This window comes from Carcharhinus amblyrhynchos, chromosome 20, assembly GCF_965287045.1.
Source record: "Carcharhinus amblyrhynchos chromosome 20, sCarAmb.v2.hapA, whole genome shotgun sequence".
NCBI lineage: Eukaryota > Metazoa > Chordata > Chondrichthyes > Carcharhiniformes > Carcharhinidae > Carcharhinus > Carcharhinus amblyrhynchos.
This window is the reverse complement of record NC_137343.1, coordinates 16,861,966-16,887,289: the sequence shown is the minus strand read 5'-3', so window position 1 is coordinate 16,887,289 and position 25,324 is coordinate 16,861,966. Positions and strand designations below refer to the sequence as shown.

The window sequence follows — 25,324 nt, the reverse complement described above, 5'->3', positions numbered from 1 at the left end:
ATGGCCACAATTGTGACTATTAATGCTCACTGCTAATTCAACAGGGCACCAGCCACAATAAATTCCACCTCCTTTGAACTAGGAGCCTCTACACAAGAGGAAATGCCGGTAAGTGTGCAATATCGCCTCTAACTGGGGTTTTGGTGGAACAGCCTGACTCTAGCAAGGTTTCCCTGTGGTGGAAAAGCTTTCCACATAAGCTGCCCATATTTTCCTCATCATGCCTACCTCCAAGCCTGTGCCACCCTAGGGCTGGAAAACTTTGGTCCCATGTGTGCCACTCACCTTATGTAAATTAAATGATAGGTGAAGTCTATGGTTTTCATGCCTGTATAAGCCAACTTTCATAATTTCCCCAAAGATTAAACCTTGCAGGCAGATACATACATAAATTTAAATATTATTTTGATGAGTAGCATTCTGAAAGTGAGACGCTGCTGGGTTGCCCTCTTTCAATGTCCCCTTAGCTTACTAAAATAGATGAAGTCTACTCTTAAGGTGGGTTACAAAATCCATAGAATTCTAGACCATTTGGATTTACAATGCAGTTCAATTTCACAAGTTGCATGTGTCTGTAAAAGTACGTTAAAATAGGGTAATGGATTAAACTTTTGGGCCCTCCCCTTTGGCAAGTTTGGCGGCAAGGGAATGTTTATTCAGGAGGAGGACAGTACGTGGGATCCTACTGCCTTCCCGTCTCTGTCCACTTAATCATCTGATCCCACAACTGCTGGTATTCACCCTACGTTGTCGAGGAACTTGCTATGTGGGAAACCTGAAAAGCAAACCAGGGTCCTGGGCCACAGATGTGATGTATTACCATAACAGCCTCCATTCCACCAATGGTGCAGTTCAGCAATGACGAGCTGCTAGCCTCTGATTAGCTGGCAACGTGCAAAACCTCTACAGCGATTCTAGGGAACATCCACTGCTGCTCAGACAAGTATCTTAGAGTCACTTCATGTGGTGGCATTCCTGAAAGGAGGTGATGCAGGGCTGTTGCCAGTGGGTGGGACCCCTGTTTCCTACATTAAATTCTGCCCATTACTATAGGATGGTTAGCAGATGCCAGATGAGATAAAATTGGTTGCCGGCAAACAGCTCTTCCTCCCAATGCCAAAAGCTGTTAAAAACAATTGATTTCTGACCAAGAATTTCACCACCTCAAATACAAGGAGGATAGAGAATCAACATTTCCAAACACAAATATTGAAACCATATAAAAATATGTAGCAAGCTCAAAGCTAAGTTTGCTAAGTGAACACTAGAATATGTACAAATACACATACACAAGTGGCAGTTTTCTTCATTTAGGTTACATATAGAAACATTGCACTTCTTTAATGAAATGTGGCACCAAGAATATACTAATACAGTAATTATGCATGTGGTCAGTTTGCTCTGCACAGACTATTCAATAACACGCGTACAATATCCTTGGCAGAGAGTAACGCAGTGAGCAGTTTTCAAGTAATTAAAAATGAAAAGCCTGTGCAGTTTGTGCTTGCATTAACAGTGCTAGAGATGTGAATTCTCTGCAACAGTGCAACAGGAATTTTAACTAGATATGTGTCATGTATGAGTATATTTCTTTAGTTATGATGTCATGGTTATTCTCTGGTTAGTTAAGCATCATGAATAATGAGCACACTACAAGATATAATTAACTTTTTGTGACTGTAATGTAATCGAAAATGTTACTTTAAGCATAAAACTCTTTGTTCTTACCCCCATTTTCATGGCAGCATTAGCAAACCAAGGGAAATATATCCATGTTTTAAAAAATATTATTATATAACAAATTAAGTGTCTGAATAACAACATAAAATGCTTGTTGTATCTTTAAGGATATATATTTCTAACATCATTTATTAGACTACAATGGACGGGAAAGGTGTAAATATGTTTTCACACAGATTCAGAGATTAATGTTTTGGATTCTAATGAAAGGTCATTGATCTGAGACATTAACTTTGTTTCTCTTTCCACAGATGTTGACAAACCTGAATATTTCCAGCATTCTTCTGTTCTAATTACGCATGAATATTTTAGACAGAATATTTGTCAGATCTCTTTCGCACTTTTTTTCCATTTTGAAGTATTTACCGTTCTTTACCTTTTGAAAATAATATATTTTTCCTCAAATTAATGTAATCTTTCTTCTTCATTACAGAAACTTGAAAAGGCTCATTCAAATACCTTATTCATTTATTTAGGTAAAAGTTTAAAACATTTTGATGGAGATTTTTCATTTTCACAGATTTTTTCATAGATTCATTTTCAAAAATAATTTGCATTACCTTCCCTGGTAGTTCTCAACCATTTCTAAACTGAGTTAAAATAAAAGACAATGTTTAAATCTACATATAAAGCATTGGTGGAATGGCTACAGCTGAGATATCTTTTAGTTGTCCTGCTGATGTTAAACAGCAGCAACAAAGTCCAAAACTCCTAAGCCATCAAAATCAGCAAATTTGTTTGTTGGACAGGTCAGTCCCACCTCAAGCACTAACCTTCAATGTATTATCTTTCTATTTTCTCAAAATGTGCTGAAAAGAGATATCTGCTGCCAGCTCATAAACATTATTATCTTAGTAGCGGCATCTGTCAGCAAGTTGCTAAGACCTGATCTGCAACCTTCATCAAATGAGTAGGATAGTAATATGGTGAGGATAGCAATATGGATAATTGATGAATAGAGCCAGAAAGCAGATTGAGAAAAATTACTAGAAGTGTAATTTCTGTGAGTTTTTCTTGATCTCTGTCAATGAGGCAGTTCATCAGATATCCCCAAAACATGGTGTAAAATAATTAATGATATTTGACTAAATCATACCAAATAAATGATGTGTTTCTCTCCAGAAAAACCAGTCAGTTTTCTCACTAGATTCTAGTACCGAATGTCCAATAAAATCAAAACAGGGTGTGATTCATGCACAGGGAAGCGGGATCTAACCTCGCTGGCAAAACACGGCTGCTCAGAGATTGGGGTGCCACATTTAAAGGGGCCCCAATCAGAATTTCAATATATCTCCCCCATAATACCACAAAGACTTTCGGGGCTCCCCTACTCTCTTCCCCTGCCTCCCCCATCATCAGCTCCTTCTCCAACCAGGCAGTGCCAACATATGCCAAGGAGCATTGCCAGGGCACTGCTCGACTATGTCCCTCGGGGACTATACATAGCGTTACACCCCCGGAAAGACCCCGACGACTGTCTCACATTTGTTTGAACCTGTTGTAAGACATGCTAGATATGGCAAGGGGGCAAGTTATGGTGATGGGGCAGGTTAATAATATTGAAATGAATGTAAATCCATATAAATTAGGTTCACATCCCTGATGACATCATCGGTGAGGGATGGGAAAGATCCAAAGTTGCGTTCCTACCAGTGACAACTGTCACTTCCGGCTTTTGAGCATCCGCCGGCAATCTCGCAGGCAGCGAATTCGAGCTCAAGATGCTGCCCATTGTTTGCCAGGTGTTTCCACCAAAGTTACAGCAGGAGATCAGGAGTTTCCTCTTGTGAAGTTATTTGGCTGGGAATCCCAACACTTTTGCGTTTGGAAGGTTTGGTGTGGGCACTGATGACCCAACTCATAACTGCGTATAGTTCTGTAGAATACTGGACAGCACGGTGGCACAGTGGTTAGCACCGCTGCCTCCTAGCGTCAGTACCCGGGTTCCATTCCCGGCTTGGGTCACTGTCTGTGTGGAGTTTGCACATTCTCCCTATGTCTGCGTGGGTTTCCCCCACAGTTCAAAGATGTGCGGGTTAGGGATTGGCCATAGGGGCGGCACAGTGGCATAGTGGTTAACACTGCTGCCTCACAGCGCCAGGAACCCGGATTCAATTCCTGGCTTTGGTCACTGTCTGTGCAGAGTTTGCACGTTCTCCCTGTGTCTGCGTGTGTTTCTTCTGTGTGCTCCACTTTCCTCCCACAGTCCAAAGATGTGCGGGTAAGGTTGATTGGCCATTGTAAATTGACCCTTAGTGTCGGGGGACCAGCAGGGTAAATATATGGGGTTGCAAGGACAGGGCTTGGGTGGGATTGTTGTCAGTGCAGACTCGATGGGCAGAGTGGCCTCCTTCTGTATTGTCAGGATTCTATGATTTTACTCCTGCCTGACTATATTTGAAACCCGAATAAGACTTCTCTCCTCCATTTTCTATTTTCTCTTGCTGCACACAATAGCATATGTGATTGTTGTTCGTGTCTGTTGTCATTAAGTACAGCATGATACATTTACCTCACCATTCTTCACAGCTGGTAACACTTTACTATTCTATTTTTAAGTGAAGCAATTGAGAAGGCAATTCTCAGCTTTCACAGTCTGCCACATCTTATGGACAGGTCAATAAAGTTCACCTTAAATGATTTGGGGAAACTTATAGTTCCCAGGTTTGGACCTAATATGCATATGGAAACATTTTATTTAAAATACTTCCCTCTATTCTTTTCCTTACTGGGCTACAATTCCAAGGGCACTGACAGCACTCCTGTGTCTCCCCAAGTGACCCTTCTTGATGTAAGAAACTGTCAACACACACATGACTTAACCATCACAGTGCAATGCTTTCCAGCATTCTCCAGCAGCAGACATTGGCTAGTCATCAGGAATGGGTGCATAGCCTGACTTTCCTCATCCTTAGCCTGAGATACTAAGACCAAGTGTAACACTCCTAACTGCAGCTCCAACTGTAATTAACTCAGGACACACTGAAAATTGATGTGTGTGCTGATAGTTCCAAAGCAGCATAGCTTAATATCATGGAGAAAGTAACTTAATATGAATCAGAATAATGGAGAAATGTGATTGGCTCTTTGGATCAATGGGGTATACACTTGTTTCACTTTTCTCAAATGTACAAGAAACTCCTCATTTAGACTTTGCTGCAAACCAGCTTCTGTATCCTGATGGGTGTATAGTATATATTCTCTCAGGGTCTCAGGAATGATGGCTGCTTCATTATTAGAATATCTTTTAAAATTAGCCATTATTTTAACTGTTGAGAAGAGTGCTATTTTTTATAACAAATAATGCACATATTTCCTTTGGTCTGACCACTGCACAAACTGCTTTCTGTACGTGAACCATGAAAAATATAACCTGAAAACAAATAATTGTACAAGATAGAAATATCTCCAATAACAGATCTATCAGATTCTGTGCCTTGCTACCCAAATCTGGGCCAGGACTGGGAGAGAAAGAGAGGGAGAAGGAGGAAGAGGGAGAAAGAGGAGACAGAGAGAAACAAAATACTGTGTGCTGCATAATTTCAAATCAAACCCCACAATCATAAGATTTGCTTGATTAGGCCCAACTTTTCTTTCCCTTATTTTAAAATGGTGTTGCATGACTTCAAGACCTTAATTCAGTGCTGGAATATGCTCATCTCTTTACAAATACGCAGGGATAATATATAGTATAAAATACATCTCAATATATTTATAAGGTGAGTTTTGTTTTACTGATTTGGAAATAGAAATAGTCATGTATTAGGTTCTATAATATACACAAAGCAGACAACTCATTACCCTGGCATCTCCATGCTTTCTTGATGCATGAAGAGAAACAAACTCCCAGAGCACAAACGCAGCACACGGTGATCCATGTATATATGTGTTTTCTGATAATTGTCTCAAAACACAAGCATGATGTGGTTTGATTTACGTTTAAAACAGAAAGACAAGACATTTTGGCTTCCATCTCCCTGGTCTGGTTACTCGTACCTTCGCAGATGATTATACAGGGACTGTACGTATGTGAAGACGCACTTGGGATCTGGTCTTTTGCCCATTATCATCATATCCTCTACCTCAATCAGGGGGTCACAGGAAGCTATCTGTCTGCAATGAGAAAACATAGATAAAGTAGATTACATCAGGATAGTGCTTTAAACTGTAAAATGCTGTGAAACGCGTAAAAAAGATTCTTTGCTTTGTCTTGTGCCACATATTACTTTTCACCCAATTTGGTGTGTGGGCTTTTACCAATATCAGAATGCCAGACTATCAGATGGAGAGCAAAGATGTTCTCTAGAGAATCCTCATTCACATTGTTATTCTTAGGGGGAGAGAGAAAAATTGGCTGCCGATGGGATCTTCTGGTCCTGCCAAAGCTAAGGAAATTTGCATAGCTCAGCAGTCCCACCATGGGAGAACATGTTACAGGGGTTGACTCCAGCAGGATTAGAAGATTCAACTAGTGAGAAGGGCTGGAAAATCCCACCCATAGATATTGGCCTTCAAACAGGAGTTAATCTTTGATTGGAGTCATCAGTTGGCGGAAATCACTACAGCAAGACAGAATATATTTTAAAATCCCTGTTTATTAAGTTGTGACCGGGCATAATGCTTTACTTAGTAAGAGAAACTAGGTACTTGGGACTCTACACCCGAAAAGAGAATGACAAAAATCTGGTTTCATGATGAAACTTTAAAGTAGAGAAAAGTCACAAGGCACTTTATAGAGGTGCAAATCAGATAAACATGGAAATTTAGCCTAAGGAATTGATATGAGGATCTAGATTGCTAAAAGAAAAGCCACCAACAATGTATTAGCTAAGTAATATTTTATGTGGGATATTTAATAAACTGCAAGTGAGTAAATGACAGATTACTGGCAATTGACTCAAATTAGGAGCTCAAAATCCAGAATAAATAACATCTACTATTTGATTAGCACCATGAGAGGAAGAATGATTGCAGTCACAAAATCTTGTGGCAAATTTAACCACATTTCTAGCAAAGTCAGTTTAAGTAAAGAAATGCCAGACCAATTGAATTTTCTGTCCAACATACACACATTTTAGTGCATTCAATTTTCCTAATTAACTAGACAAATAGTATTCAGGGGAATGCAATACTGTAATCAAACCTGTGGCCATAACTGGAAAGAAGAAAGCCAGGGGTGCTTTGCCTTGCAGGATTTAGTTCTAATTCTTTTTAAAGTCCTGGCAAAAAATGTGCCAGTCTACAAAATCTGATATCAACTAAAAGAATCCAAATTAAATGGCATCAGTATAAACACTGCTTTGAATAATCATAGTAATGATTTTAGTAAATGGTTGACTAGATGATTAGCTTTAATTTTCCCATTACAATTCAATACCAAAATATTATTGGAACTTATAATAGTGTACTATTTACTGAATTTCTGAGCCACAATCAAACTTCAAGCTTCCAAATTTTGAAAGGATAGTTGTTACAGGTCTGATCCCATCGTGAGTGGATTGGACTTTCAGTACTGGGTTGGGAGCTCTTCTTTCAGAATTTCCCATTTGACTTGTGGTAATCACAATGCTGTTGAACATCCTTCTCATTTCCTCTTGATAGCCATCCATTTCACTCCCACCCACACTGCGTTTAAGTCTCTCACTACTGCATTTTTCCATCTGATCTTAGGCCCTCTGTTTTTCCCTTTTCCTGGCAGTCCCATCTCCATTATTCACCTCGTCACATTTCTTCTCTCTCCTCACAACCAATGACTAACCATTTCAACCTCCTGTTGCAGCCACTGGTGCAGGCAAGTCAGCACATGCAGATGCCAGTCCCAACCCCAAATAAATAGGGACAGTTAGTGGCAGAAAGGGCATCCAGCTGGAGAACCATCCACCAAATAAAATGAGAATTGGGACCTCTACGTTGTGATAATTTATGAGTCCTGACCAGGCAGGGCATCATTGTGACACACATTCTAAAATTTTTGATAGAAAGGTTGATTTTTGGTCAGTCATCATCTAAGGACAGCAGGTTGGCTCAGAGCTGGAAGCCCAATAAGAAGGCCAGCAGCAGGCTTCTACGGGAAGTAAGGGAGATGGCATTTAACAGCACTTTTAAAATTGTTGACATTAAAAATGGCTACAGCTGCTATGTTGCCACTGTGGGGAGGATCTGGTGTTAAAAATGGAGGGCAGGCCTCTTGATCTGTCACGAGGAGACTACCTCAATTTACTGGCTGAGTATCAGCCACAACAAAGGGCGCACTTGCCAACTAAAAAATATCAATCTGTATGGGTAGGCCCCTAAATTGCCTACCAGCCACTTGTGCCATAGCGCATTTGATCTAGCCTCTTTGAAAACAGTCCACAGACGGGAAAATGCCAGCAAACTGACGTGCTATTTTGTCACAGTGCTTTTTCAGCCTACCATATCCTATCCCATTGAAAATCCAGCCCATTGTGTCCAAGTTGAAAATATTAAAAACCTAGTTTTAGACAAGCTCTTGCAGGATATAAAATTATTCAATGCAACCTCCTCTGTGATGCTTGAGATAGCATATTACATTTAGAAATTTTCTCTTGTGAAAATGGCACTCTTATGCTGTTTAATCTTCATTCAGCATGTTGTTCATCCATCGTCATCGATGAGGACCTTGACACCATTAGTCATTTTGAGGCTGGTTGCAGTGTGTCTGAAGATGACTGATCAGGCCAATTTGGGCACGGAATGTCCTGGCACACATTGGACAGACTTGTGTAGACACTGTAGTTGTTGCGCTGGTAGCTCTGGACTTGTGCAGCTCGTGCTTAAGTTGTGTTTCAGCAATACACCTTGCTTTGTGCGCTTGACAGCCTTTGTGGATGAGGCAGCGCCAGGTAGGGCAGTTTTGTGCCAGCGTTTCCCAGGTGGTCGTGTCAATGTCAAGCAACTTCAGGGAGGCTTTGAGTGTGTCTTTTAAACGTTTCTTCTGCCCTCCATGCGAGCGTCTTCCAGCAGAGAGTTCCCCAAAAAGGAGCTGCTTGGGTATGTGCTCGTCTGACATACGGATGACATGACCCACCCACCGGGTCTGCGCTCTCATCAGCAATGTGTGGACTGATGGTAGACTTGCTCTACAGAGAACTTCACTGTCTGGTACTTTGTCTTGCCATCTGATGCGTAATATTCTGTGAAGACAAGTCACGTGGAAATGACTGAGCTGTTTTGCATGCCTTCGATACACAGTCCATGTTTCACAGGCATACAGGAGGATAGTGAGTACCACGGTGCTGTAGACCTTCAGTTTTGTTGCTGGGCTGATTCCTCAACGTTCCCATACAGTGGAGCGCAGTCTATCAAAAGCTGATCTTGCCTCTGCTATTCTGCAGTTAATTTCTGCATCAATAATCACTGCTTGGGAGAGGGTGCTGCCAAGATAAATGAACTGGTCCACTGCTTGTAGTTTCTGCCCTTTGATTGTGATTATGGGTTCTGTGTACGGTGCATGAGGAGCAGGCTGGTGCATGACTTCGGTCTTTTTAATATTGATGGTGAGTTTAATATTGATAGTGATGTCTCTTAAAGAGACTTGCAAGATAATGAAGGGGCTAGATAGGGTAGAGGTAGAGAGATTCTTTCCACCTAGAAAGGAAAACAGAACTAGAGGGCAAAGCCCCAAAATGAGGTGGGGGGGGGGGGGGTGCAGTTTAGAACAGAGTTGAGGAGGAACTTCTTCACTTAAAGGGTGGTGAATCCCTGGAATTCTCTGCCCATTGAAGTGGTGGAGGCTACCTCGCTGAATATATTTAAGTCACAGGTAGATAGATTTCTGATAGACAAGGGAATTAAGGGTTATGGGGAGAAAGCAGGAAATGATCTTACTGAATGGCGGGGCAGGCCTGAAGGGCTGGATGGCCTATTCCTGCTCCTATTTCTTATGTTCTTATGAGTCCAAAGTTGTCACAAGCTGTGGAAAATTTGTCCATACTGACTTGCATCTCTGGCTCTGAGCCAGCATACAGGGTGCAGTCATTGGCAAAGAGGAAATCTCTCAGAACAGTCTTTCACTTTGGTAATAGCTTGAAGTCTCCTCATGTTGAAGAGTTTCCCATCCACTCTGTACTTGAGGCTGATACCAGCAACACTGTCCTGGAAGGCATCATTCAGCATGGCAGTAAACATCATGCTCAACAGTGTGGGTGCAAGCATACAGCCCTGTTTGACGCCATTGGTGGCTGGGAATGCCTCAGAGGATTCTCCACCATCTAGTACTCTGGCAATCATAGAACTGGTGTACCATCTGAATGAATTTGGGGGAGCATCCGAACTTCGACATGATCCTCCACAGGCCTTGTCGGCTTACAGTATTAAAGGTTTTTGTGAGGTCAACAAAGGTTGTGTAGACCTCGCAATTCTGCTCCTCACACTTCTCCTGAAGTTGGCATACAGCAAAAATCATGTCAATAGTCCCACGACCTTTGCAGAAGCCACACTGTGACTCTGGAAGCAGGCCCAGCTCCAGATGAGTGACCAGACGATTTAGCAGGACTCTTGCGAGGGTTTTTCCTGTGATGGAGAGCAGCGAGAATCCTTGGTGGTTGTCGCATACTTGCCGATTACCCTTCCTCTTGTAGAGGTGTATGATGGAAGTATCTTTAAGTTCCTGAGGAGTGGATCCTTGCTTCCAAAAGGACTGGAACAACTCGGTGAGCTTCTTGATAAGTGCAGGACCAACTGCTTTATAGATCTCTGCGGGTATGGCATCTGCCCCTGGGGCTTTGCCACTGGATAGCTGGCTGACAGCTTTCGTGACTTTGGCTACTACCGGTGGGTCATCCATGGCGCTGTTGATCTCAACCTGGGGAATCCTGTCTATTGTCTCATTGTTAATAGATGACGGTCGGTTGGGGACAGCTTTAAAGTGTTCAGCCCATCTCTGCAGATCTGAGCCTTCTCTGTAATGAGAGTTGTACCATCTGTACTCAGGAGGGGGGCACTCCCGAGAGATTACATCAGGATTTTTAAAGACGTACAAGAGCTGTGTCCAGACAGCTCACAATGGCACAATATTTGTTATGAAATTGTCCTAAGATTAATAAAAATAAATGTTCATTTGCAAAATGCTTACACATAATAATCATGGAAATCTTACTGGAACACAATGAGTATATAATAATAACTAAAAATCTGAAGTTGTACTTGCAAGAAATAACCCAACATGTGCCAGGAAATTTACAATGTTTTGCTGTCAATTTTGTGTTTTTGTTCTTTTCAATGGGATGAACTACAGCTGGTTTAACAAAACACCATTAGGAAATGATTAAGTAAACTGGGAATAAATCAAAAGATAATCTAGAATTAAACTAATTGAATATAAAACTTGAAAATCTTTATTGAGGTTGTTATACAGCTGAACCATTTGAAAGAATAATATGGACAGGCCTTGTATTTTATTTCCAACATTTTTGATTCCAAATGAGATTTCAAGTATTCACTGATTTCTTTTCACTCCTATCAATGAAAGTTCCAGATTGTGTTACATCACCCCAATTTCCCAGATTGGGAATTCCTGATCTCAGATCTAGAAAATAGGGGGAAAAAGATCAAACTATGCAACAGTATGCCTAACATGCTTTTCTAGTCTGCCGTAGATATATCATACTCAATTTTCTGTCACAAAGAAAACCATAAAGAAGCAAGGTACCTATCAGAAACACAGAATACTAAAGCCAGAAAGTCAACAGTTATTTCATTGATTGGTGTCTGTGTGAATTTTAGAATACTTATTTAATGAACTTTGTAATAAACCAACTTGTGAATCTTGTGATAATTTAACAGCAGTTAGGTTTCATAATCTAAAAGGGACAGAATTGTGACAAAAACACTTTTAAAAAGATTTATCAGTACTATGCAGGCCCAGCTTACTTCTTGGGGAAGAAATAATCTATATGTAATGTTGGGGTGATAGTCCCATTAAGATTTCTCTTAGAGTTGATTTCAGGTAAAGTACCTTGCTTCCAATATCAGATCGTGTGGCCAAGTTGTGTGAGAGATAAACAATACAATAAAAGTGCAACAAAAAGTTAATTATGGGGAGAGTAGATTGGGTGTGGTCTGTTTCAAGTAGAGATTTAGTTTCTTGGATTGAGAAGGCTCTTTCTAGCACAACTTCATTAAAATTCTGGGTGCTAGAGTTAAAAATTTGTTATTTGAAGGATTTTTAACAGTGAGTTAGATTTCTGGTATAATGTAGCTGTGAAGAGACAGACACAGACAGAAATAAAGAACATTAGCATCAGCAGAGACCTGACCTGAGGTGGCAATGCTTAAGATGCTAGAGATGCTTGTTTAACTGGGAGTCTACATTCATGGAAAGATGGAGGAGATTTGAAGTAACCAGAAAGCCCAATAGATCTAAACCTTTATACAAACCTTTAATGGCGTATTCAGAAAAATCTTCCAATTTTCGATAAGTATCGAGCTTGAATTTTGGGGTGAAATTCAAATGGATGTAGAAGGAAATTTGAGTTAAGAAGTTCAGTTTAGAGAATAAATAACTGTGTTCATTATGCTTTTAATATCTTTAACATAGTTGGCTATTTAAGATTAAGTATGGTTATTAGCGTTCATGTTCTTCAATTATTGTTTTATAAAATTCATTTGAGTTTAGCTGCAAATAGTGTAGCTTCATTCTTTTAGTAAATAGCTGGAGTTTTCGATTTCCAAGCCACAAAATAAAATAAAAATGTTACTGGTCCCCATAAAGTCGTAACAGTATTTCTACATAGGAAGGAGTCTAATCTCCAGTGTACATGTTACAAATGGGTACAGATGTAAACTTAAAAAGAGTCAATTAATTCCTCCAAGAGTTTTGTCTTTCCCTGAAAGCAGAAACTATGGAGCTGCCAATACACAGAAAATTCCTTCCACCTCCAGTAGGTCTCAGTACATGCACATTTAAAACAAATTACCATTGGGAGTATCCAAGTACTGGTTTCCACGCCAAGTTAAATAAAGCTTCATCTTAGCAGCTAAGTATTATAATCATATTCTAAATGCTAGGATTCCCATAAATAACACAACAGAGGCTCACCTTCATCTTCTTCAGTTCTCTACAATGCCCACACCCCACTCCCCCCTGCCAAGAGTCTAAGTGCCAGTGGTAACATGCAATTGTACATGGATTTGTAGTCCAGAGCTATGAATTGTAATGGCAGAGGCTCTAATTTTCTCTCCATCATGTGGCTGACCAGGAATCTTTCTTGCTCTTATTGTCTGAAATTGGCATACGCTCGGAAGATGTATAAGTTGATACTCAATTTGACTGGCTGCATATTGAATGCACATTTCTCGGCCAAGAATTTCTTGGCCAATTCCTTGGTCGTTTCCTCCGGGTGCTCCGGTTTCCACCCACAGTCCAAAGATGTGCGGGTTAGACTGATTGGCCATACTAAAAATTGCCCTTAGTGTCCTGAGATGTGTAGATTAGAGGGTAAATATGTAGGGATATGGGGATAGGGCCTGGGTTAGATTGTGGTTGGTAGAGACTCGATGGGCCAAATGGCCTCTTTCTGTACTGTAGGGCTTCTATGATTTCTAAGTCCTCAAGTAGATTTGAACCTAGAGCTTTTGGCTTAGATGCAAGGACAGGACCAACTGTGCCAAAAGATCTCCAAAAGAATCAACTAATGCATGTATTTTCTTCCCATCATTCATGATTATGTTGACTTGTGTTGGCGTACACTTGTGCATGCATTGACCACTATGCCATTCTTTACCCAAAAAGCTGTTAGTCGATTGCGATTACCCAATTTCATGCCCACCCAACATGCTTATGTGGACATTTATCAGTCGGGGTCACTACATAGCTACCAGGAACTCCAACTCTTACTAATTCTCCCCCTCAAAACGCAGGGCGGGAATTTCCGGCTGTGCTCGCCTCAAGACCAGAAAATCCCAACCAAGATCAACGGACCTTTGAATATCCTGTCGCACCCATTATGATTCCCTTGGTGGACTGTATGGAAAAATTCTGCCCGTTGTGTCCAACATTAGATGTGAATCCATGACTGGACAACATTTGCTAAGTAATCCTCTGTGTGATAAGAATGTCGACCAGTTTAAGGTTGACAGTTACAATGTGTAGTACATTTGTGTGTACTGGAAGCTACATATACTAATACACAGGGCCTACTCTTTGCAGACATAAAGAATACATTCACAGCTAAACAAAATAAGTGACAGCTGTTTGTTGGGTTCATTCCTCGACAGATCAGGGTCAAACTGCCTGGTATAACTTTTAAACAATGCCTGGCAGTTGAAGGTTGTATCACTTGGTATAATTTACAAGACAATGCCTCTGCCAATCAGAGTTAACTTGCCAACCAATCAGTACTTTCTTCTCATACAGCATAAAGTTTCCCCTTATATCGATATTATTATGAAGTGGCCTGATATGCAAGATGAAAAGCTTTGACATGTCTCTATTTTCAGCAATGGTTAGATTTTCCTTCCTAAACTAGGGGGACTAATTGTAGCTTGGATGGCAGCTGAGGTATGCTAAGATCAGATAATTGGGGAGAAGATCATATGAGTCAGATTCACACAATTAAGTAAATCTATTTGGGTAAAAAATTGTTTGCATTTCAGAGTTTCCGGGTGCTAAATTGGTATCCTACAACCTAATTTCATGGTATTTCACCAGAACCATGCACAAAATATAAACACCATCATGTTGGTTAATGCACAGAGAAAACCAGGTGGCCCTGACAGCCAAAAATATTTAAGAGGTCTTGTGCTTTAATTAGGATTGTTTCAGGAAACTGGTGTTTGGAAACATCTTATTCAATTATTCTTAAGCAGGAAAACATGACATGAATGTTTAGGAATCAGGGTGGAACAGCGCCATTTAAAGGGATACCCCACCATCATTAAAGTATTGGGCAACCTTGAACAGCTCTAACTTTTGAGGACCCTGCCACAGGGTGCTACTCCTCAATATCAGCTAGCAAAGTTTGAGATAGCTGGCTTGTGGAATCAACAAAGACACTGGGTCAGAAACTGACAGAGAAACAGATGTCCTGTCTTCCTGAGAGAGGACAGCAGAAATCAATGTCACTGTCATAAGGTTGTACCTGTAGACTCTCACTGCTTATGTAAGAGTGTAGGAGCACAGTGATCCTCTGAAGCTCTCTATATTCCAATCAATGTTCTATTTCATGGATTGAAAGACTGAGGAGATGCTATATCCCAGAGTTATGCTGCATAAGTGTAAACTTTGAGTGAAACTGTCAGCAATGTCACCAAAGGTTCCATCAATGTGGATCCTCATCAGTGTTCACAGAATTACCAACCTGATCCACAGTTGTTTCAAAGCCCTGTTTGACAACTTAGCACAAGCTGGAGCTGGATTTCTCTATGCCATGGTGCACAAGTTTGCTGAAAGGTTGCTCTGTCAAAAGGCTCCGATGTATAGAAATTATTCTTTTAATGTAGGTAGTAGCCCTGAAACCTTCATCTTTGCCCTTTGCATCAAGGCTAGAATGCAAACTCCCTCTCCATCAGGCTGAATCCTGCACCGTCCCGTTCTACTGCCCATGACCCTGTGTAGTAGAGATGCTTTCAGTGCAGACTTCATCCCTAAAAATACAAATAAGGCAGCATTTTCCCAGACTCCTGATCATTAAGGTGGGTTCGGGGGCAAGCAGAATGGGTTGGTTCCAGAAATTGACAACAGTTCAGAATTCCAGTGTGATCCTGTTCTTTTTGGCCTTCCCTGTGGCAACACTGAAGATGAGCAGGGAATGTTTTTGGAACTGTCGGGTAAGAAATAAAAAAGTTGTTGAGGTCATGAGGAAGCCAATTATAAACTGCTTTAGCCCTGAACTCTGGATTTTCAATCCCGGTTGTCACTGGCTTGCCAGGTTCACTGAGGTGGTCCAGATTAGAAAAAAGTTCTTCAAAAAAGCTGTAAGAGCTCCAGCTATGGCCGTTGCAAGACTACTGTTCAACACATTTCTTCCTTCAGAGAGTGCTTACGATGACTAATAGGAAATCATTTCACCTGAGCAGATGGGGTGGACAGCAGAATCCAACTAGCAGGTGAGATTGCCAAAACAGGCACAGCATCAGTTTAGTCAGCATGAGCGAGTCCCACTGTCTCAGAGGCTCAGGCTCTCACAACAGGTCAGTACTGACATGTGGCCTCCTGGAACAAGATCTTTTCTCAGTGGAGCAGGAAGACATGCACTGGCAATGGCCATCCATAGAACCATAGTAAGGTTACAGCACAGGAAGAGGCCATTCAGTCCACTTTGCATAAGCTGAAAAAGACACAAGCTACCCATTCTAATCCCACCTTCCATCAGCTGGTCCATAACCTAGCAGATTACAGTATTTCAGCTGCAAAACAAAGTGCCTGCCACTAGAATATCATGGTCCCTTTAATTAGAAATCATTTCTTTGACAGAATGGAGGCATCAACCTGCCACACTAACTGGTCAGGGAGCCTGGAAGTGGGATCACAATTAGTTTGCTCTGGTAAAGAGCAACTGCTGGCCACTCCATTCAGAAAGCCAAGATCCAGATTGGAAAAGTTCACCAGGTTGCTCACCAGTTTGACTTGCAAGAAATAAGGGAATGTGCTAGTGAGAAACTTTATGGATCTGCATTTCAAGACTAAATATTGGTGCTGGTATTTGAAGGTTCAGAGAGATGAGGAGGTAAAGACAATAATAGTGTGGTTATAGACCATATAAGGAGTGAAGAATGCTGCAATGAATACTGCACCTGAAAAGCTGTGTGCCCTTTAAGTATCTCCTTGACCTACTCTGTTGAAAATGTGCCTTCCAGTTGGTTGCAGCCAAAGTATACCTGTAAGAGTTTCCAGTTGCTTTTAAATTGGATCAGAGGTGCCCTTGATATTCCTGTCTCCAATTAGATGAACTGTAAATGAACAGTGTAACGATAGCCTAACTATTTAATGATGATGAGGGGTTCTGATAAATTTGATTTCCTAGTTCAGCCCACACGATCAAGTGTTTGTTGTCAGCACAGAACCAGGTATATGTCCAAAACAGGCTGATACGGATTTCAACCACAACAACTGAGCTACCAGGGCAGTATAACCATCCCCTATATCAGCCTTTCATAAAACAGGCTTTGGAATTTGATGAAGAGTAGTTTTACAAATAAGAGCCTATGAAAGTAGCATAGCACTTAAAAAAATAAATTTGCCTGATTTTTTTTGGCAGGAAACAAATTCATCAATACGACTGCAACCTTCCTTTTAAAGTCATATTGTGCAGGACTCAAAGGCACAATGTTATCTTTGCCTCGCACAAGAAACACCATATAAAGTCAATGTTTACAACCCACAGAGGCAGTGACCTTCAAAGATTGGAATAGTTCACAAATGCCCATTAATTTTCTTGACAGAAAAGCTTAACTTGTAATTTTTTAGAAACACATAAAACATACACAATCATTGATCGCAGTAATAACAAGACGTCAGGGACTGTGGAAAAACTTTTCAATAAAGAGACTTCAGTTTTGTACAATGTTTAGTAGCCAAGGAGACACATGCTGCTTCATAAACAGACTGCTAAATTAATGTAAACCTTAGCTCAACCCTTCCCCCACTGTTATTTTCAAAGTCAAGCCAAAATATGATGTAACCTAGCTTGAGGCTAATGCATCATTGACTGTCTGCATTATTTGACAAGCAAACTCACATCACTAGATAACATGACATATCCAAATTATGATATTTAACAAAAACACATTGTAAAAAAACACAGTAAAATATAATTTATATAATGCACACAGAATCAAATGAGTTGACTTTAAAAGGAGTGCTCTGAGAATTGTAGAACTCTACAGCACAGAAAGAGTCATACCAACCAATATCTGCTGTTCCACATTGAAGCAATCCAAAACTAATCCCAGTGTTCTACCCTCTCAATTCTTTAAGCATTAATCTTAAGTTGAGCTGGTCACAGACCACCCAAACAAAGAGAAACAACTTGTTTAATATGGAATAAATAGAGAAAAACTATCAAAAGCCTCTATTAAACATTTTGGAATATTTCTTTCCTCATAACTGTATTTTCTCATTTCTGGTATCAGTCAATGCTGGCCTTAATGGCCTTTGTATAATAGTGCGCCCTAAAACGCACACAGCATTACAAATATGGCCCTGTCAATGCCTGTAGAGACTAATCTTGACACATTTACTCTTGTTGCTATTTATAAAACCCAAAATGCTAATAGCTTATTCATAGTTTTATCAACATGTACTTCCATGGAATTATGTATTTGAATCCCTGGATCATTCTATTATCTACCCTTGCACATCCTTTTAGCCTATTGCTTCGATTCATTGTTTTTTCCCCCCCAAAATACATTATCTCAAACCTCTCTGCATTAAATTATATATGGACATTAATTCAACCTCTGAAAGACTTTCACAGATCTCTTCATTATTGTGTCAGCAAATTTTAATATTGTACTTTTACACCTCAGGCAAATAATTTATTCTTCCATCTATGTGGAACAAAAGTGGGCTCAGCATTGATGCCTGGGATATGTCACTTGTATCTTATCTGCAGTGCAGGCAAAACTAATAGTTTCCTACTGCCAATCAATCTTTTATCCATTCCATTACAGAAATCTGAATTTTTATAACAAACCACCCATGAGGCATTTATTAAATGCTTTCTGAAACTGTTTGTATTATGCCCTTTAATGAAGATTTGGTTTTTCTTTTCACGTATGAGGCGCAAGTGATAGGTATACATTAGCATTTCAAACATTCTACACAGTAAATGCCAGAAATGATGGCTTTCCCAGCTTTCCATAGGGACAGCAAAAGGACACAATTTACCATAATGTAGCCTTACTAGAAATTAAATAAATTTAATTTAACCAAAGTGTTTTCATAATGACATGGTGAAAAATCTTTGCCTGTTTTTTCTCTCTTCATTATCTTCAGATCTTGATTCATGGTGGCACGCTTTCATGAGTGTTGGCAGTCATCTGATATTTGCTCAAATGGTTGCTTTTTATGCTTGCCTAACTCAGCCCATCTAGAATCAGATTCCTGACGTACAAGGGAGTCAAGGTTTATGGGGGAGGAGGATGCAGACAGGAAAGTGAAGTTAATGTCAGAAATCAATTATGATCTTATTGAATGGTGGAGTAGGTTTAAGGGGCAAAATGACCTTCTGTTCTTTATGTTCTTATATATCAGAAATGAGCAGTATGAATATAATTATTTAAACCGAGATGTGGGGTGTGGTTTTCCCAGCCCGCTGTGTTGGTGGAGGAGCGCAGCGGGCCAGGAAATGTAAGCAGTGGCCATAAACAGGAATCACGTTTGGCATCTGACTGCGGAACAGCATCAGGCTGATTACACTATGCAGATGCTTATTTGCATTTATTTAGCGAGCCCAGGATGCAATCATCCAGACTCTCTTAAGTTTCTGACCTCTCTGGTGGAGGTCCAAACCAGCTGGGATCACGTATGGTCCCCAGGTGTGATGGCCTTGCTGGTGGGACCAGAGGCCATTGAAGCCCCCTGGGATATCAGGGGCAGGAGGTATTCCCCATGGGCAGTGCCAGCCTGGCACACTGGCAGGGCCCAACAGGCACCGGATAGTGCCAAGTGATTTGATTTGATTTATTATTGTCACATGTATTAGCATACAGTGAAAAGTATTGTTTCTTGCATGCTACACAGACAAAGCATATCATTCATAGAGAAGGAAACAAGAGACTGCAGAATGCAGTGTTACAATCATAGCTAGGGTGTAGAGAAAGATTAACTTAATGCGAGGTAGGTCCATTCATAAATCTGATGGCAGCAGGGAAGAAGCTGCTTGAGTGATCTTAAGACTTTTGTATCATTTCCCCAATGGAAGAAGGTGGAAGAGAGAATGGCCAAGGTGTGTGGGGTCCTTAACTATGCTGGCTGCTTTGCCAATGCAGCAGGAAGTGTAGACAGAGTCAATGGATGGGAGGCTGGTTCACATATCGAATTAGGCTACAGTCAAGGCCTTTTACAGTTTCTTATGGTCTTGGGCAGAGCAGGAGCATACCAAGCTGTGATACAACCAGAAAGAATGTTTTCTATGGTGCATCTGTAAAATTTGGTGAGAGTCATAGCTGACCTGCCAAATTTCCTTGGTCTTCTGAGAAAGCGGAGGTGTTGGTGGGCTTTCTTAACTATAGTACCAGCATGGGGGCCTGAAGGGGCAGAATCAGACTGGGAGTTGTGGGGGGGAGGTAGGAGGGGAGAAACTCTGCATTGGGGGTGGGGAGGCTGGTGCTCGGAGGTCAGGTCCAGACATCAGGAGGCTGGTTTCAGGGCTGACGATGGGGAGCAAGCAATGTTCTGGGGGGAGGCGCATGTCAACCGATATACCAACCAGCATTCTGGGAGGTCGAGGCACGTGCACTGGCCCCCTCAGCAGTCTGCTGCCAGCCTCTTGGGCAGGATTAGGCTCCCCTGCCCCAACCGGGGTAAATCTCCTGATGGCCTTTGTGCTGCACAGAATGCTGTAAATTTATTTTATTTGGCTTGCCCAAAAGATGCGCAGGAAAAACTCCCATCTTCCTGCTCGTTGAGCACTTAAGTTTTTTTTGGGAAAATCACAACTATGCTTGCTGACAGCAATTAGTACACAGAAACAACTACACTCTTACATTCTGATACAAATATAAACAGGGTAAATTATCTAATAATTAGATCCTAGGTCATAATAACAAAGTTTAACCCCCAGTTAAAACATTAGCTTTTTTGTTTGGTAGTCCAGAACTTGAAAATTGCTGAAAGAAAAAAAACATGTTGAATCTTTTCATCTTGCACTCATCAGAACACAGCATGAATATCTGTATAAGGGGAAAACAAAAATGTATACGAAGATTGGTTGGTAAGTGGACTCTGACTGATAAAGGCATTGCCACAGAGAATGCACCTGTTGATAGTAACAGACAGATAACTGTCAAGCATTGCTTGAAATTTAAATGAGGTAACTTGACCCCTCTATACCGGTATTCTTGTGAAGTGTCCCAATGAGTGAGACACGAAAAGTTTTGACATGTATCGTTTTTCAGCAATTAACTATTTTCTTTCAAAATTGTGAATCAAAATAATTACATTAAACTATTTTTTATGGATTATATGGATTAAAACAATACGAATTGCAAATAGGCAAGTTGCAGACTTTTAAAAATCCCATCTGAAATTATTTCAATATCAGAAATTTATTTCCTGCCTTTTTTTGTATGTCAAATTCCAGACACTCTAATATTAAATCTGCTTCACACACAAATAGATTTCAAGGAAAAATGATCTGTTGTCACAAAAACACACTGTTCTGTTTGAGTTTGCTTTGACATTTTTGTGTAGTTATTTTTCTTTTATTCCACTGCCACACCATGGGAATTCATAAGAACATAAGAAATAGGAGCAGGAGTAGGCCATCTGGCCCTTTGAGCCTGCCCCGCCATTCAATAAGATCATGGCTGATCTGTCGTGTCTCGGTTCCACATTCCCGCCCTCTCCCCATAACCCTTAATCGCCTCTCTTATCAAAAACCCATCAACCCGCGTCTTAAAAATATTTAGCGAGGTAGCCTCCACCACTTCAACGGGCAGAGAATTCCAGAGATTCACCACCCTTTGAGTGAAGAAGTTCCTCCTCAACTCTGTTCTAAACCGCCCCCCCCTTTATCTTGAGGCTGTGCCCCCTAGTCCTACTATACTTTCTGAGCAGGAAGAGTGTCTCCACCTCTATCCTATCCATCCCATTCATCATCTTATACGTCTCAATGAGATCTCCCCTCATTCTTCTAAACTCTAATGAGTACAAGCCTAGTTTATTCAGCCTCTCCTCATAGCTCAACCCCCTCAACTCCGGCATCAGCCTAGTAAACCTCCTCTGCACTCCCTCCAAGGCCAAAATATCCTTGCGCAAGTGCGGCGACCAAAACTGCACACAGTACTCCAGCTGTGGCCTCACCAGTGCCCTGTACAGTTGCAGCAAGACCTCCCTACTTTTATATTCAATCCCCTTCGCTATGAAGGCCAGCATCCCATTTGCCTTCCTGATCACCTGCTGCACCTGCAGACTGGGTTTTTGCAACTCATGCACAAGGACCCCAAGGTCCCTCTACATCGTAGCGTGCTGCAGCTTTTCGCCCTTTAAATAGTAGTCCTTCCTACTATTATTCCTGTCAAAGTGGATAACCTCACACTTGCCAACATTAAATTCCATCTGCCAGGTCCTCGCCCACTCACTTAGCCTATCTAGATCCCTCTGCAGACTTTCTACACCCTCCGCACAATTTGCTTTTCCACTTATCTTTATGTCATCAGCAAATTTCGACACCCTACACTCAGCTCCCTCCTCCAGATCCTCTATATAAATGGTAAATAGCTGAGGACCCAGCACTGATCCCTGGGGCACTCCACTACTCACCAACAGCCAATCTGAATAGCACCCATTGACACCTACTCTCTGCCTCCTATTAGACAGCCAATCCTCTATCCACGCTAACACCTTACCCCCAACTCCACGCCCCCTTTCAGAAAGCTTTCAACAAGGTCTGACATAACAGACAAGTATGTAAAGTTAAAACACATGGGACGGCGGGTAATGACTTGAGATAGGTAGAAAAGCTGGATAGCATATAGGAAGCAAAGAGTTGGCAATAAATAGATCTTTTTCTGATTGGCAGTCTGTGATTAGTGGGGTTCCACAGGGATGTGTGCTGGGATCTCAGCTGCTCACATTATATAATAATGATTTAGAAATGGGAACTGAATGTATTATCTCCAAATTTGCAGATGCTACAAAGTTGAGTGGGAGGGTGAGCTGAGAGGAAAATGCAGAGATTGTTCAGCATGATTTGGACAGGCTGAGTGTGTGGGCATAAGCATGGCAGATGCATTATAACGTAGATAAATGTGAGGTTTTCCACTTCGGTAGCAATATAAAAGAGACAGATTATTACTTGAATGGGTGTAAATTGACAGACGTGGACACTCAGCAAGAACTTAATGTCCTTGTGCATCAGTCGCTAAAAGTAAGCGCACAGGTACAACAGACAGTAAAGAAGGCAAATGGTATGATCTAGATAGGCTGAGCGAGTGGGCGAGGACCTGGCAGATGGAGTACAATGTTAGCAAGTGTGAGATTATCCACTTTGGCAGAAATAATAGTAGGAGGGATTACTATTTAAAGGGAGAAAAGCTGCAGCATGCTACGGTGCAGAGGGACCTGGGGGTCCTTGTGCATGAGTCGCAAAAACCCAGTCTGCAGGTGCAGCAAGTGATCAAGAAGGCGAATGTTATGCTGGCCTTCATAGCGAGGGGGATAGAATATAAAAGCAGGGAGGTCTTGCTGCAACTGTACAGGGTACTGGTGAGGCCGCAGCTGGAGTACTGTGTGCAGTTTTGGTCGCTGCACTTGCGCAAGGACATTTTGGCCTTGGAGGGAGTGCAGAGGAGGTTCACTGGGCTGATACCGGAGATGAGGGGGTTGGACTATGAAGAGAGACTAAATGGACTGGGCCTGTACTCGTTGGAGTTTAGAAGGATGAGGGGGGATCTTATAGAGACGTATAAGATGATGAAAGGGATGGACAGGGTAGAGGTAGAGAGATTCTTCCCGCTCAGAAAGGATAGCAGGACTAGAAGGCACAGCCTCAAGATAAGTGGGGGGCAGTTTAGAACAGAGTTGAGGAGGAACTTCTTCACTCAAAGGGTGGTGAATCTCTGGAATTCTCAGCCCGTTGAAGTGGTGGAGGCTACCTCGCTAAATATATTTAAGTCACAGGTAGGTAGGTTTTTGACAGACAAGGGAATTAAGGGTTATGGAGAGAAAGCAGGAAAGTCGAACTGATCCACTTCAGATCAGCCATGATCTTATTGAAAGGCGGGGCAGGCTCGAAGGGCTGGATGGCCTACTCCTGCTCCTGCTCCTATTTCTTATGTTCTTACGTTCACCTTCATAAGAACATAAGAAATAGGAGCAGGAGTAGGCCAACTAGCCCTTCGAGCCTGCCCCGCCATTCAGTAAGATCATGGCTGATCTGTCGCTGCTCAGTTCCACATTCCCGCCCTCTCCCCATAACCCTTAATCCCCTCTCTCATCAAAAACCCATCAACCCGCGTCTTAAAAATATTTAGCGAGGCAGCCTCCACCACTTCAACGGGCAGAGAATTCCAGAGATTCACCACCCTTTGAGTGAAGAAGTTCCTCCTCAACTCTGTTCTAAACCGCACCCCCTTTATCTTGAGGCTATGCCCCCTAGTCCTACTATCCTTTCTGAGCGGGAAGAGTCTCTCCACCTCTATCCTATCCATCCCATTCATCATCTTATACGTCTCAATGAGATCTCCCCTCATGCTTCTAAACTCTAATGAGTACAAGCCTAATCTATTCAGCCTCTCCTCATAGCTCAACCCCCTCAACTCCGGCATCAGCCTAGTAAACCTCCTCTGCACTCCCTCCAAGGCTAAAATATCCTTGCGTAAGTACGGCGCCCAAAACTGCACACAGTACTCCAGCTGCGGCCTCACCAATGCCCTATACAGCCGCAGCAAGACCTCCCTACTTTTATATTCAATCCCCCTCGCGATGAAGGCCAGCATCCCATTTGCCTTCCTGACCACCTGCTGCACCTGCAAGCTGGGTTTTTGCGACTCATGCACAAGGACCCCGAGGTCCCTCTGCACCGTCGCCTGCTGCAGTTTTTTTCCACGTAAGTAATAATCCTTCCTACCATTATTCCTACCAAAGTGGACCACCTCGCACTTACCAACATTAAATTCCATTTGCCATTTCCTGGCCCATTCACCCAGCCTATCTAGATCCTTCTGTAGACTCTCCCCATCCTCCGCACAATTTGCCTTTCCACCAATTTTGGTGTCATCAGCAAATTTCGACACCCTACACTCGGTTCCCTCCTCCAGATCATCTATATAAATGGTAAATAGCAATAGGATTTGAGTGTGGGAATAAGGATGCTTTGCTGCAATTGTGTAGGGCGTTGATGAGGCCACACCTGGAGTATTGTGTGCAGTTTTGGTGTTCTTATTTGAGGAAGGATGTCCTTGCCATAGGGGGAGTACAGCAAAGGTTTATCAGACTGATTCCTGGAATGGCAGGTCTGTCATATAAATCGATTAGGATTATATTCGTTGGAGTTTAGAAGAGGAGAGGGGATCTCATAGAAACTTATAAACATCTAGCAGGCTTAGACAGGATAGATTCAGAAATAATGGCCGCGATTCTCCCATTGTGACCCGCAACTTTTCTGGCAGGTCAAGGTGGGGGATGGGTGTCGCTGCACTTGAACAGTAATTTGCACATGCACTGGGAACGCATGCACATCTCCCGGAGCCGGCGAATAGTCGCCAGTCAGACCGTGCTGGAAACCGGCGGGAAGGCAGATAAGTCATATAAATGTTTTATTAAATGTATTTTAAATATGTTTATCAGTTCATTATTGGGAATTTTCAGGTCCCTACTGAATCTCCCAATCCCCAGGAGTACTTCTTGGCGGGGTTCAGACTAGCTCCCCACATTCGGAGAACTAGTGGAAACCCCATT

The 25,324-nt window shown here is 41.8% G+C and overlaps 1 protein-coding gene across 1 annotated transcript in view; it reads right to left on the bottom strand.

The window, feature by feature from the left end:
• Positions 1–5,626: 5,626 nt before the first annotated feature.
• smtnb (smoothelin b) overlaps positions 5,627–25,324 on the bottom strand; it is a 341,529-nt gene continuing 321,831 nt past the window's right edge. Inside the window, exon 19 of the mRNA XM_080208169.1 lies at positions 5,627–5,853. Coding sequence (XP_080064295.1) covers positions 5,727–5,853 — 127 coding nt within the window. The 3' untranslated portion in view covers positions 5,627–5,726. The remainder of the gene's footprint in view (positions 5,854–25,324) is intronic.